This window comes from Eublepharis macularius, chromosome 1 (assembly GCF_028583425.1).
Source record: "Eublepharis macularius isolate TG4126 chromosome 1, MPM_Emac_v1.0, whole genome shotgun sequence".
NCBI classification, from domain to species: Eukaryota; Metazoa; Chordata; class Lepidosauria; order Squamata; family Eublepharidae; genus Eublepharis; species Eublepharis macularius.
Genome location: NC_072790.1, coordinates 253,358,541 through 253,373,172, shown reverse-complemented (window position 1 = coordinate 253,373,172; position 14,632 = coordinate 253,358,541). Strand labels below are relative to the sequence as shown.

The window sequence follows — 14,632 nt, the reverse complement described above, 5'->3', positions numbered from 1 at the left end:
GTTTGGGCTCAAGTATCTCATTTATGTATTTTTGGGCATTTATATTACCATTTATCATGCAAATTCTGCCTACACCTTTTGATGTCATACAACCCCATATCATAACACTAACTGGGTGTTTCACGGTAGGTGTAATGCAATCAGGATGCAAATCTTCTCCGATTCTTCTTCTCACGTATTTTATGCCATCACTACCAAACAGGGAGATTTTGGTCTCATCACTCCAAATAACTGTCCCATTGTTTACCGCTGTCCAGTTAACATGGGTTTTAGCCCAGTTTAATCTTTTCAACCTTTGTTTGAGAGATAACAATAGTTTTATTTGTGGAATTCTAGCATTAAGACCAAATTCCTCCAGTCTGCACCGAACAGTCCTTGCTCTCAACTTCACATTGAATTGCGCCATTTCATTCTGTATGATTTTCGTTCTATATGATTTTCTTCTGTCACCTAGGCTCAGTCTCTCAATTCTTCCATCATCCCTTGCTTGTGTGCACCTTTTCCTGCCTTTACCAGTCTGGTTTTGTGGTGACTGTGTTGCCTTATACCTCTTCAAAAATTTAGAAATGCCACCTTTGGTTAAGTTGCCACCAATTTTTTTCTAATTTCTTCATAACTGTAGCCTTGTTCACTTAATAGTACTATTTTACATCACTTTCTGGGTGACCAGTCAACTCTTTGCGCCATTTCTTTAATTTTATTACGTTTTACAAGCTCACTAAATGAAAGAACACAAAACCAACCAACCACCTTGATAGCAATCACATAACACACTGACAAATGACCTCCTCACAGCTCCAATACATGACATCAGTAGCTGAATCCTACTGTGACCTGATTGGCTCATTGCCAAAACAAGATGACACCCGATTGGCTCTCTAAAGACTCATGTTCATTGGCTCCATTCAAATGAAGGAAAGCTACTTCATATCAACCTAAGCAAGTTGTGCTTCCTTTTCATGGTTATTTGGCTATAACATTTGATAGAATACAGATAATTGAACAAACTTTGTTGCATTACTTTCTTGGTTAAATTATCTTTCCATTGATATATAATTGTATGGTATTACTCCCAAAAAAAGTAGTGTTATGAGCCAACAAATCTCAAAAATGCACTTTTTCCAAAAAGTTTCCACAATTTTGGCCATTAGTATAATAAAACTACCCTCATTTATTGATTTGGTATCAAATATGTCATATCTGTTTTTAAAATTTAAATACTGGTTAGAAGAACCCCTTAAAAATAAAATATTTTCTTGAAAGCTTAAATAGTAAATACAGATTGTCACCCTCAGTTTTTCAGACTGAAAATCTTTAATTTAAAATTTACATCACACGGGGGAAACACTCACATTTTGTTACAACTAAAATCGTCAGAAGTGTGCTGTAGGAGTTTGTTTTATTTAACACTGTCATGGCTTTTTCAAAACACAGTTGCACAAAAATCAATTACTTCCAAATTTTGTCTGTTTTTTCAGAATTTGAAAAGGAACTGAACATACTATATACATATTGCCATATAAAGAGGATTCAAACAGGACGAAAAAACCTCTACCAAATATAAAACCCACCCTTGTTTTCCATTAAAGGACCCTACAAGCAAAAAAGATATTCAAAAGTTATCAAGAAGCTCTGGGTTTATTTTTGTTTAAAAGGGAAGAAAAGCTCTATTTTGATTGTATGCTAAGCTGACAACTAAAAACATTGGCAATACATTTAGTTGGTTATAATAGTTTTAATACACAATGATTCTTAGTTGTAAAACTACTGGATGTGCCATGTATAACCATTCTGTTAAGCTTGTTTAATTTTACTCCACTAAATCTTGACACCTTTCAGTCTTTCGAATGGCTGAATCTAAACTTTACTAAAAGTAGTAACTGAAGTGAATTTATGAAATGAGCCATTTAAAAACCCATCCATTCAGCAATTTTGTATTGCTGCTGGAATTTGGATATATACTTTGCTCACAAATCCTTCCCTGCCAATTTCAATAGAGGAACTGGATCAGAAGACAAATTCCTTTGTGTGTGGAAATCTGCATACTTCCACCATCACAAATGTGGGTAATATCGCTGCACAATTCTGTCACGTGCATCAGAGCATACTAAAGGCACAAGACTGGACCATTCTAAAGTATATGATTTATCATTATAAGCCGGTGACTTTGTTTATTCTTTTCTTCTTGTAATGGGAAGGTTGTATTATTTGCTGAGACTAATAAAAAATTAAAAATTTAAATCAGAAGGCATGGGGGAAGACTTTGAGAAATCAGAGTTAATACAAAGCAACTGCATTGAATACAGATTCTCCATGACAACACATTGTGCACTTTGAAATTTTTAAATTCATTATTCATACACAGGTGTAGTAACAAGATTGGGGTAAAGCTTTACCAAACTTTTTACGTTAAGATATTTATTCAAAACTGCTAAACTGCCATATGCACTTCATTCTGTTTGAACATCTTTAAAATTATCTGTGCTATATCACTCTATGGATGATAATTCAGAAAAAAATTACTAGGTTTTGTTGCTCTTCTTGAATGCAGTGCCATCGAAACTAAATTAAGAGTCTGATGTCACATACAAAGTGTGCCAATGTGTGTAATGTAATGCATTATTTATATTCACAGGCAAGTGCAGCACGGGTCAACTCCACCATCTATGTAAAAATACCCCTTTTATCTATACCCGAATTAGTGACAGATTCTTTTAGGCAGGACAGATAATAAAAAAATAGTCTCTCTGGAATACAACTGTGTATTATTTGGGTAAAATATCTATTTAACAATACAGGTTAGTTTGTCATGACAGAGGACTGAAGGAGCGCTGCATGCCAAGTTTTCTATTTGTTTCTAAAAAGCAGTCTATGAGCCCCACGAAGGCCAGTTCATGGCTATCAGAGAAAGGACTCGTCTTGAATCCCTAGACATCTACGGTGAAAACATTGCTGAAGTTTTCCACATTTGAACAAAATTTCTTGCTGAAGGGAGTCCTTCAAAAACTTTTCTTCAGTAAGACACATACTCTCAGGGAAACTTTGTATGGCCTGTGGCCCCAACTAGACCCATGGACAATGGTCAGCTAGTCCACCATTCTCCATAACCCTTTGTTAAGGTAAGAAACGGCCCTGCACAACCAGCTCTTCCCAGCTGGCTTCAGGAGTGCAGGGAAATGGCCAGAAGCCCAACGTTTCCTGCCATCCCCCTTATCCGGAGACAAGCAGCTTGGCTTCTCTTCCCAGTGCTCTGCTACAAGCTTAGGATACTGGTGAAGCCTGTTGCCAAGCACTGCTGGAGGGGAAACAGAAAGAAAAGTTTCCAAATTAAAACAAATAATGAAAGCCTGAGAATTTGAGGATTCTAATTATTACCTCTAGAAGTAAAGTTCTGATGTTTGTACCAGAAATACAGGTCCTGGCTGCCCAGGAGAAATATAATGGATATAACAAAACATATGGCAAATAAATTGGAAGTAGTTATTTCCAGGTTATCTTTTTTTTTTTTAAGCACAAGCATTTGAGAACAAAGCAAGACTCCATCATAAAAATGATTGTATGCATTCCTTAAAGATGTGCAGGGAATTAAGTGTGTGTACTACCTACGCGAAAAAAGACACAAAATTCTGAACAAGCAGGAAAGATGGGACTTCAGCCTGTCTATGCATTCTTCAGACGTCCCTTTAAAATGAACCCCTTCAATAATATTGAAGTTCTTGCTTTCACACAGTTCCCATTTCATGTCTGATAGAGGCCGTTCTATAAAAAAGCTGGTTATCACATTGCAATATATTTGTCTTTTAAGAGTACAATCCTAAAACTCTGAATTAAAAAGTGTAGAATCTGTCTGAGTTAACTGTGGCTAGAACTAACAGCATGCCCATGTCAAAACTCAGTAGGAAAAACCTGGGAAAAATGGGGATGGAGGTGGGGTCAGTGATTAAGGGGATAAAAACAGTGTTCTATGCACATGATCAATAATGGGCTATTGTGTCTTAGTTGGAATGATAAAAAGGGCAAAATAGTAAAAACACACTTCCTATAAAAAAGTTAACACATTAATATTTTCTGTAGGGATACCTATGATACATGGAGACACACAAGCCTGCATACCACTATTGCATATCCTGCAACATAATGTATCTGGTCCTATTTTGTTTTCTACAACTTAATCCTCCTCCTCATCTCCCTCGTCTTCAGCGGCACGTTTCCTCTTCTCCCCTCGGACACTTTCTGCTGTGAAAAAAAGTTCACATTTGTTCAATCCACTGGTAAACACCGGGATTCCAACACATTAAACACATTCCTATTTTTGTCATTTCTGAATATATCATAGGAATACACCAAGCAAAACAAGTTAGCTTCCGGTAAATAAAATGGGACATTCTACAATATCTGCACAGACAGAGAGATTTTAAAAATAAGACCTCTTTTGTGTTAAATATCTAATACAGACACAGAGCTGGCAGGGAAACGTGGGAGGCAATCACTGAAACCCCACCATAGCCCTAAACACTTCCCTCCCGTAATTTTCTAAGCTCCAGAGTACCTCAGCAAGCAGATTTCTCCTCCCTTTTTCTTTTTACTGACACTTAGTCCCTTCATATCCAGTTGTTTTTGAAGCCCCCACCCTGGGTCTTTCTTCATCTCATTAATTTAGAAAGTCATTTTTCTGCACACCTGGCAAGCCACCCGAGGGCAGAGACACGCTGACCGTGTCTGTGGATGGGTGACCTACTGTACAGTTTTCATCATCCGATGGGCCAGTACATTTAGCATGAGATACGATAACACGCCACATCCTACACTGGCATTTAATCAGGTCAAATGCGTTTCTTTTCACTCCAAGGACGCCTAGGAGAACTCTGAGAATTGTTCAGTATGGATTCCCGAACAGTCAAAAGGCGTACAATTCCAGAATCACCCGATGGGACCAAGACAAATGAGACCCACCAGATGTGGAACGGCCTGACCAATCTTCCTGTTTTTTGTAGTCCAAGGAAGCAAGCAAGCAAGCAACAGGTTAATGGAACCCCTGGAGGGCTGCCGCATATGGCCTGTGGGCTGTGTTGTGCTTAGTGGGCCACGTTGTGTGCGACTGCTTCAAGTTAATATACGTCCACTTTTGCTACGCATTTCTATTGTCTCCAACAGATCAGAAAGTTCCCAGCTGAATGCCCAAACATCTTAAACATGATTCTGAGGAACTGAGTGAAGGAACCCATCTCTCCTGTTCTGCACTCTTGTGGATAAATTAGAGAATGCAAGTTACATTTTAGAGCATTATATAAAAATCGTTCTTGACTTGCAACAAAGACCCTACTGTCCTAGACCTAATGACTTCATAAAACTTGACAAAATTGAATTCACTGATAAGTTTAAGCAAATACAGTATTTTTAATGGAACCCTGCACTGCGGATTTACTGTAGTTTTGGTTAAGGTTTGGAACGTAAAGAATCAAAAATGCAAATGAATTGGCAATGAAACTTACCTTCCTCTTCTTCAGTCTCTCTCTCCTCAACATAATCATCATCATCCTCTTCATCCTTGTGGGAAAGGGCGGGGGGAGGAGGAGGAGGTAAATTTTTAGAAGTTCAGTCTTATTCAAAGCTGCCGCTTAACCAGACCTCACAAAACAGAGGCTCAGTTCAGACGTTACAGCGAACCATGGTTTAATTAAAGCTATTGTGAGTGTATGTCAAACCAGAATCTGAAACTGTTTGAAGTAGGTTTGTTAACCAAATAGCTGGGAAGGGGGGGGGGATTGGGAATATCCAGGTCAGCTGGACCAGACCTGGGCTCAACATCTGGCCCTTGGCTTTTAGCCAGAGATTCACAGGCGTGGTTCCTGTGTGAGCCAAGCCAGCAGAACCAGCGTCCACCTAGGATGACCCTGTTGTTTATCACCTGACTCAAAGGAGCACCGAGAACCTACTCGGTTGGTCTGTCATTAAGTTGTATTTGTTGTACACTTCATTTTGTAAGTAAATTTGAGTCCCCTGGTAGGGAGTAAAGGAGTGCAAAAATATTTAAATGAATATTGCAGACATCCGGGCTTAATCCTGGCCTGCTCCCAGATGCTGCCCCGGTAGCAATGCAGGTTGGGAAAAGCTTCGAGGAAGAGTTCTTGCACTGTTGTCGGCAGCATGGTTCATTGGGATCTCGGTCCTATATATTGTTATCCCTCACCTGAGGCTACATTTTTTGGTTGTAAAAATATGAGAGAGAAGACAGCACAGTCTCTATTTCCATATGGAAAGGAGAAGCGGATTTCTGTTTACTATCACCATCTAAGATCCTGCAATAGCATAAGATTTTTTAAGGCTTGTCTCCAGATATTTATTTTTTTTAAAGAGTATTTCTGTGCTGCCTCTTCAGAGTCCGGCTACGTAAGGCTTAAAATGAATACATCTTGAAAAGTAGCTGAAAATGTCACGACAAAGGCTGTAAGACTGAAAGGGTAGCTTGTACAGTTCTTTTTGACTAGTAATGAATACAGTACAAACTGTTCCACAGTAAGGGACAGTGGAATTAAATTCGTAATTCTAAAACTGAGACTTTAAAAAAAATCTAAACCCCATACGGCAAGTTAGCAAAGCTAAACCTATAGGATTGGAGTAAGAGAACATTGTTTACCTGAATCTCTTCTTTCATCAAATATGAAAGGCCCACTTCCTCCTCCTCCTCCTCCTCCTCTTCACCTTCACCCTCCCCCAAGTCTGAACCATCGTCTTCTTCCTCCTCATTCTCTTCATATTCTCCTGGGGGACCAGCTTTATCTTCATCTTCTTCATCCTCATCTTCGTCTCCATCTGAAGGGAAGAGAATGCTACTAAATGTATGCTGTAAATGTATTTCTCCCCGCCCCTATTCTAGAAATATAAGCTTCTACAAGTTTGGGGGTTTTTTTTGAAGAAACAAAAACACGTATCTGATCCTTCCTCTATTACTGCTAAATACATGTGGAAGGCTGAATATTTTTTCAAAAACCCTCCCTGCCTGCAAGAGGGCTGCATTCAAGGGGAAAGGATTCCAACTCCGTTTTCTCCCTGGAGTTCTAAGAACAGGTGAAGCCACCTTCTACTACCGCATTTGATCTCAGCCAAAAGATCCTAAATCAGACCCACGGTTCATCCAAGTCAGTCTTGTCTACTCAGACTGGCAGCTGTTCTCCAGGGTCTCAGCCAGAGAAAGGTTTTTCACACCACCTGCTACCTGGTTCTTTTAACTGGAGATGCCGAGGGTTGAACTTGGGACGTTCTGCATGCCAAGCAGATGCTCTACCACTGAGCTGTATCCCTTCCTTGACAACAGCAGTTCATAAGACACACATTTCCTAACCACACAGACTGTTCTGAGGACATTTAAATGGTACGTTTTCTCCAGGGGTAAAAGGAATAATACTGGAAACAAAGCACAATATCTGGACGGTTTGTTTAACTGTATATACATAAGAAGCATTTGTAAGGTGTTTTTTTTTTTTTGCAACATGAAATCTAGTTTTACCGTTATCTGCAATTTTTGTCTTTAAGCAAATTAATTCCATCCTCTATCAAATCTAAAAACAGGGAATTCTAACCCATGCCATTCAGCTGCTGTCTCAAGGCCATCTCAAGCTTTAATACTGAACTTAAAAATGGCTTAATACTTCAGCCCCAGTCAGCTGAAACATTTCCACCAATCATTACCTTCATCATCTTCATCTTCCGAGTCGGGGGCTTCGTTATCATCCTGATCAAATCCGTCTAAGTATGTGATTTGCTGAAGCAGCTCAAAGACGCTTTCTCTATAATCTTCCAGGTTTGTGACTTCACAGTTAAACAAATCAAGACTCTTCAAGTTCTTCAGATTTTGCTGTTAAGAACATTTTTTTTAAATCTTCCAGGCTAACAGGCAATAATTAGTGAAACTCTTAACTGCTTCTTTATTAAGTTGCTGGCTCTATATCGACATTAGATAGCAAAGAATGCTTCGCACAGTACAGACAGAAGAAAGCAGATAGATTTTCTACCACCTTTTTTGTTGAGTACCAAGTATCAGAAACTTCAAGGGAGCAAATATGTTCAGACTCAAGACAGGGATTGAGAAATGGATAACACCTTTCACAATATACTGGGGTGGAGAGGCCCATCAAGTCATAGCTGACTTTTGGCGACCCCTAGTGGGGTTTTCAAGGCAAGAATCTAACAGAGGTGGTTTGCCATTGCTTGCCTCTGCAACCCTGGTCTTCGTTGGAAGTCTCCCATCCAATTACTAACCAAGGCCAACCCTGCTTAGCTTCTGAGATCTGACAAGATCGGGCTTGTCTGGGCTATCCAGCCAGGGGCAGCCAATATACTACTACAGTGTAAAAGCAAGATTAGAGCCACATAGCTTCTTAAAGACCAACAAGATACTTTGTCTGATGAAGGGAGCTTGGACTCTCCAAAACTCACACCCTAGAAATCTAGTTGGTCTCTAAGGTTCTACTGGACTTAAATCTTGCTCTTCAACTGCACACTTACCTTTCGTGGAAGGGAACTCAACGACAAAGCTGGACTAAAATGCTAGGAAACTTTAAGTTTGATATCACCCATTTTATGCAAATCATGGTAATCATACACTAACACACAAACCAGCTACAGCTACCCTGGTCATGATTTCCCCACCTCATCTATAATACCACACACCAAATCAACTTTAAGCAATACCAACTTCCTGTGTAAACCTCAAACGCTGTTATATCTAATACTTGGTAAACTTACCAATCCACTTACAACCAGTGTACTTACCAGTCCATTATAGAGTATATACCTTCTATTACAAATTTATTATCCACATCCCCATTCTACCAACGTTAATTCTAAGTCCACTTTTTATTCCCTGTTATACTTACAAGAGCTTCCACCGTGCTGAGATCTTTGATTTTGTTGCCACTCAGATTTAAATAGGTGAGATTTGGACATCTCTCTGCCAGGACCTCCAGACCTCCTGAAATGAGGTTGTCGCTCAGTTCCAGCTACAATACACAAAGGTTGTGTAGTCAACCCTTGACACTTTCACAAGCCCATGTTTTGGTAAACTGGTAAATACGCTACAATTCTGTTTGGATTTCTAGCACCTGTTTGACTCTTGAACCTTAAGGAATTAGCTGTGTTAGTCTGTAGTTGCAAAATAGTAAAGAGTCCAATAGCATCTTTAAGACTAACCAACGTTATTGTAGCACAAGCTTTCGAGAACCACAGCACTCTTCGTCAGATGCATCGTCAGACAAAGAGAGCTGTGGTTCTCAAAAGCCTATGCTACAATAAAGTTGGTTAGTCTTAAAGGTGCTACTGGACTCTGACTATTAAGCAAATGTGACCACACTATAATTTCTCTACAGCCAAACAATGGTTGGTAGTAGTTCAAATGGTTATTACTTGCCTAGTGACCCAAGTTAATGCTCAGCCTACAAAAAGACAAATATTTTCCAACAACTTAATTGTAACAAGATCTGGTTAGCCCTGGTGTCACGCAAGCAGTCTCTTTTTAAGCTTTACCTTCCAGTATACAACTGTGACAATGATCAAAAGGGTTTACATTTAACAGTTAAAATGAAAACCAGGGCTTTTTTTTCAGCTGGAACACGGCGGAACGGAGTTCTGGCACCTCTTGAAAATGGTCACATGGCCGGTGGCCCCGCCCCCTGATCTGCAGACAGAGGGGAGATGAGATTGCCCTCCGCCCCGCAATCTAAACTCCCCTCTGCCTGGAGATCAGGGGGCGGGGCCACCGCCCATGTGACCATTTTCACCGAGGGCGATTTAAACTTTAAAAAACTCCCCCCCGCTTGTTCCAGCTGACCCGAAGTGGCGTCATTGTGCGGTCCTGAGTTCCACCAATGAGTTCCACCACCTCTTTCCCCAGAAAAAAAGCCCCGGTGTAAACTATAACCTGCTTAAAGTTATGTGTAAATATGTTTCAAGGATAACATCTAGAAAGAAAAGCCCAGTCATGAAGGCATGTGATTTTGGCTGCTGTCGCAAGGGTTAAGGCTTGTAGGGCAGCATCGCTAATCGACGCCCAGAGAATGGGCTGCACTCACATACAGGTCGGTGGAAGTGGGTGGCAAGACCTAACCCGTCTTCGGTAGCCCCACACGACTCACCTTTCGGAGCTTAGCCAAGGTGGGGAGCTTGGCCAGGGACGTCAGCTCGACATTGGCCATGCTGAGAAACTCTAATTCTTTAAAGGTGTCATTCAGACCTTCGATTTCACCATTGCTAGACTGACAATTGTCAAGGACCAGCTCAGCCACCTAGAAAAAGACACAATGCAGTAGTCTTTGCATGGAGTAATAGACAGCTTTTCATTTTGTGGGTAGATCCCAGAAAGGAAACCTCATGCAAAGTATTAGCTGGGTCTTCGGTGATGGTGAAATACAGCCACAGTTGCCTGTCAAACGGATCTGCACGCTTTCCATGGCCAGAAATTAAGAGGGGGGGTGAATGAACATTTGCTCAGTACCTTGGGAATGTATCATATGGCACTCAAGCCTGTAACTAATTAGCATATTTTAATTGTTTTCAAACCTAACTCGCATGCAGTTTTTATGAGCCCAGCAAACTCTAAACCAGTATCCTTGCTCCAAAATTGCCTTCCTAGCAAAAACCTAATTCTATATTTTGAAAATAAAGCTGTTCTAAAATCATAGAAGCCTCAAGAGTACAAATACAATTACGGGGATATTCTTCCTTTTGTTTGTTAATACAATTTACAACATACTACCATAAAGATGGCTAGAAGCATGCGTCTTAAATTATCTTTAGTTTGAATGATGATTATCAAATTTCAAATGCATTTTGCAAGCGATGTTTGACCCGTTGTGATGCAAGATGACTCAAAAACACAGACAAGCCTGAAGCATTTCTACAGGAGGCAAGAACCGCCAGACTAGGTCAAACCTAGTTCCTCTGTGAGCCGAGTACTATGAAGTGGCAAACGTTTACATTCCCAGCACAAGACCTGTGCTATGTGACTGGATATTCTGAGCACTTGAAGAAGCTCCAGGTTTCTATCAATCTTACGGGAGAAAGTGTGAAGCAAAACTCAAATGGCTGACTTGTTCAAAAAACTTGAATATTTCAGAAATCCCCCCAATTAGTACTTTGCATAAATTGCACTCCTGACGCGTCATCACACCAACTAGCTATTGGGGGGGCGGGGGGACCTGAGTTCAAATCCCGACTCAGCTATGACATTCAGTAAGAGACTTTGGGGGAAATCACTGGCTTGGATCTAGTGACCCTCAGACTTAAGGACTGCAGATCTTTCTGGCACCCCCTCCCCCTAGTTGTCTTTTCCAACCCAAGGGAAGTTCATTCTCAGGGTCACAAGGTCCACCTGGAAACATAGTCCGTGCGGTTACTAGGATGTGGGAGACCCAGGTTCAAATCTAGACTGGACAGGTGTTCTGCTGCTAAGCCACAGCTCGTCTTCAAATAACTACACTTGTATTCATTTGGTGTAGTGCAGAATTCCCACGAAACCAGATTGTACCGTGTTCGCAGTCCAGCCATAATCTCTACACAGGAGTACTTCCCATCAATTTCAATGGGACTTGCTTGAAGGTCACACTCTAAGGAGGGTTCTGAATGTTGTCCCTTGTATTACCACAGTGTCTTGTTATGAATCATTCCTCCAAGACATACTAAACTGTTTAGTAGTGAATGTCACATTTATTTTTTTTGCTAAGTACTGGGGAAGAAAGCCTAGAGTTTAAAACAAACTTTTCATAAACCGAAACCCAAAACTTTGGTGAGTAAAAACTGAGTTACTCCTCTGCTAACTTTCACAACTGCACCTGGCTGTGTATGGCTGTCCGTTTGACTGGGGTTTTTTTGCACTGCTGTTGCCACACAGGCTGCGAACCCTTCAGGTGAAACTTTCAGGTACGGGACAACCAAAGGAGGGCCAGATGCAAATCCCCACAAAGGAGCAATCGCAGTGGACAGCCGTGCTCTCACTGACCCCAGTGCAGGCCGTCTGCTGGGGGCTCCAGCAGTGGGGAAGCAGAAGGCCTAGTTACCTCTCTCCTCCCTGTCCAGGTAGCGCGGCAGGCAAGGGAACCACCACCACCACCACCAAAGTTTCACTAAGGCACCCCCCCACTTGAAATCCACCCCCCCAAACCAAAACGCAGCTGGACTCCTAGCTCTCAGAATACGAATGTACACAGCAGCCTCAATCTTTTTATAAAAATGCTTGAACCAACAGTTTATTTTAAGTAAATAAACTTTGGCAACATAAAGGGGTCACCTACTCCTTGCAACTAAAAAGAAATACCCATATCCATCCAGGTCCAGAGGAGTTAGCCGTGTTAGTCTGCAGTAGCGAAACAGTAAAGAGTCCTGTAGCACCTTTAAGACTAACCAACTTTATTGTTGCATAAGCTTCTGAGAACCACGGCTCTCTTCGTCAGACTAAGTTGGTTAGTCTTAAAGGTGCTACTGGACTCTTTACTCTCCATCCAGATGCAACAAAGAGTTCTTGGGCATAAGAGCGCATGTTCTCGGGAACTGCAAGGCACGGCTAGAACTCGATTGCTCATCCGCGCAGCGCAAGGCAAAAGGCACGCTTGCTGGTCGCCGCTCCGGTGCTGTCGTTGGGCCCCACCATCTTCTGCCGCCCGCGCTTCCTGCCCCTCTCTGGCTGCCGAGCCAGCGCAGGCAGGCAGGGAGGGAGCTACCTGCCCGGCTCTCCGTGGCGGGCCGTTGGTCCCAGCAGGCAGCTGCTCCTCGACCTGAACTCGTGCCAGGAGCCTCGGCTCGGCGGGTGGAGGCGCCAGACCGGAGCTCCCCCGCCCAGCCGCGGGGACTCAAGCCCGCAATCGCCTTATCTTCTTTGGCCATTAGCGAGAGAGCAGAGGCGAAGGGGGGCCCACGTGCTCCTCGGGCACCGCTGAAGACGCCCGGGAGGGGCAGGGCAGGGCAGGGCAGGGCGCGGGAAGAGGCCGGCTCGGCCAAAAGGAGGCCGCGTCTCGGGCAGGCTACGACGTCGCCTTTCAGCAGCCCGGGCAGGGGTTCTGGGGGGGGGGGCGGGGTTGCTAATCTTTGCGCCCCTTTTGCAAAGCGGTGGAGAATCTGATCTGCGCAGGCGGGCCGGGGGGGGGCAGTCCAAGATGGATTCGGCACGCGCTCCGGCTTGTTTACCAGCCGCGGAGGCAGCGAGTTAAAAATAAGGCGCAGGTTCCGTGGCAGCCCCGGGCCGGCCGCGGGAGTTCACGGCGCCCCTCGCCAGGGCCGCGCGCGCGCGCGAAGAGCCGGACCCCGGGGGGGGGGCGGGCAAGGCTTCCTCGCGAGTAGGCGAACAAAAGCCCCCCCCCCGGGAGCGGAGAGAGAGGAGAGCTGCCCGGGCCGGGGGGGGCGCGTGACCCAGATGGGCCCGCAGCGCCATCCAGGCGGCCGGCCCGCCCGAAGGGGCCACGGGGGAGGCGGGGAAAGTTTGGCGCGCAGGCCGGCGCCGCTCGGCGCGCATCGGGGCTGCCCGCAATTCCGCTGCGTTGCGGGGCGGGGAGAGTTCGGCGAGGCGCCGCGGCGTGACCCACTTGCGGGCCGGCAGCGGAAGAGTTAAGGCCGGCGGCTCTCCAGTCTCGGCGGGCGAATTTCGCGAGCGCCACAAACCCCCGGCCGGGCAGAGGCGGCGGGCGGGCGGGCGGGCGGGCGGGCGGCGGCGAGCGCGGGCCGATGGCGGCGGCGGCGGCGGGCGGGAGGCAGGTGGCGAGGCGGCGGCCGTGCCGGGCGCGACTGCGGCGGCGGCGGCCCGCGCCCCTCCGCCGGGCAGGGCCAGGGGCCGGCCGGGGCGAGGGAGGCGGCAGGGACGGCGCCCGCCGAGGCCGGCTCACCTTCTCGGGCGCGCGGTTCCGCAGCTCCAGGTTGATGCGCTTCTTCATCTCCATCGCCGCCGCCCTGCGAGGCGGGGAGGAAGGGCGGCCCGGCCGGGGCGGCTGGAGGAGGGCCGAGGAGGGGCTGGCGACGCCGGGGCGCTGCGCTCCTCCGCCTGCCTGCCTGCCTGGCCCGGCTCTGGCGAAACGCGCCGCTCCGCTCCCCTCAATGGCCGCTCGCACACTGAGCCTCCATGACTCGGCGCACGGGGCCCCCGGGCAGACGCCCCGCCTCCTGCCTCCGCCCGCCCGCCTGGCCGGCCGCCTAGCCGCCCTCTGGCGCCCCAGGCGAGGCGGAGGCCGCGGCCCAGGCACGGGCGGAGGCCCCTTTTGTGTGCGCCCGGAGCGGGCGCGCTAAGGGCGGCCGCGGCACCCGCAGCGGCGTCGCTCCTCGGCCCCGCCGCCTCCCTCGCTCGGCCCTCGCCCTCCCTCCAAATGGCGGCCCCGGCCGAAGGGCGCGGGGAAAATGGCAGCCGCCGCCGCGCGGAGCCTCGGCCGGGGAAGGGGCGCGCCGGCTCCGAGGCCGCGCCGGCCGCTCCGCTTCCCGAGCGCGAGGCCCCCGTTTGTCGCTCGCTCCTGCCGGCTGGCAGACCTGGCCCAGCAGAGGCCGGAGCCGCGAAGCCGCCAGCCGCGCCTGCGGAGGGAAGCCGGCCGCTCTCCGCGTGGCGGAAAGGAGAGCCTTCGCAGCGCCGAGCCCCGAAGCCGCTTCGCCCCCCTAGAAGAGGGGC

At 46.0% G+C, this 14,632-nt stretch overlaps 1 protein-coding gene across 2 annotated transcripts; it reads right to left on the bottom strand.

The window, feature by feature from the left end:
* Positions 1-1,293: 1,293 nt before the first annotated feature.
* Positions 1,294-14,321, bottom strand: ANP32E (acidic nuclear phosphoprotein 32 family member E). Of its 2 annotated transcripts, none has more exons than XM_054998875.1 (7): positions 13,866-14,321; positions 10,131-10,280; positions 8,877-8,999; positions 7,690-7,855; positions 6,638-6,813; positions 5,493-5,547; positions 1,294-4,233 (listed from the first exon to the last, which is right to left on the bottom strand). In XM_054998875.1, exons 1-7 carry the CDS (start codon positions 13,917-13,919, stop codon positions 4,169-4,171), a joined length of 789 nt encoding a protein of 262 aa, XP_054854850.1. In that variant the 5' UTR covers positions 13,920-14,321; the 3' UTR covers positions 1,294-4,168. The 2 variants fall into 2 exon arrangements, with proteins under 2 accessions (XP_054854850.1, XP_054854843.1); XM_054998868.1 differs by having other exon boundaries at positions 1,294-4,236; positions 13,866-14,310.
* Between the last annotated feature and the right edge of the window lie 311 nt (positions 14,322-14,632).

Bases quoted from the DNA above. Each gene is read 5' to 3' on its own strand.
- ANP32E (XM_054998868.1), bottom strand. From the start codon at position 13,919: ATGGAGATGAAGAAGCGCATCAACCTGGAGCTGCGGAACCGCGCGCCC. The intron at 5,548-6,637 runs GTAAACAATGTT...CTTTCCCACAAG, and splicing joins TGATGAAAGAAGAGATTCAG to GATGAAGAGGATGATGATGA. The intron at 4,237-5,492 runs GTAAGTTTCATT...TTTTTTTCACAG, and splicing joins AGAGACTGAAGAAGAGGAAG to CAGAAAGTGTCCGAGGGGAG.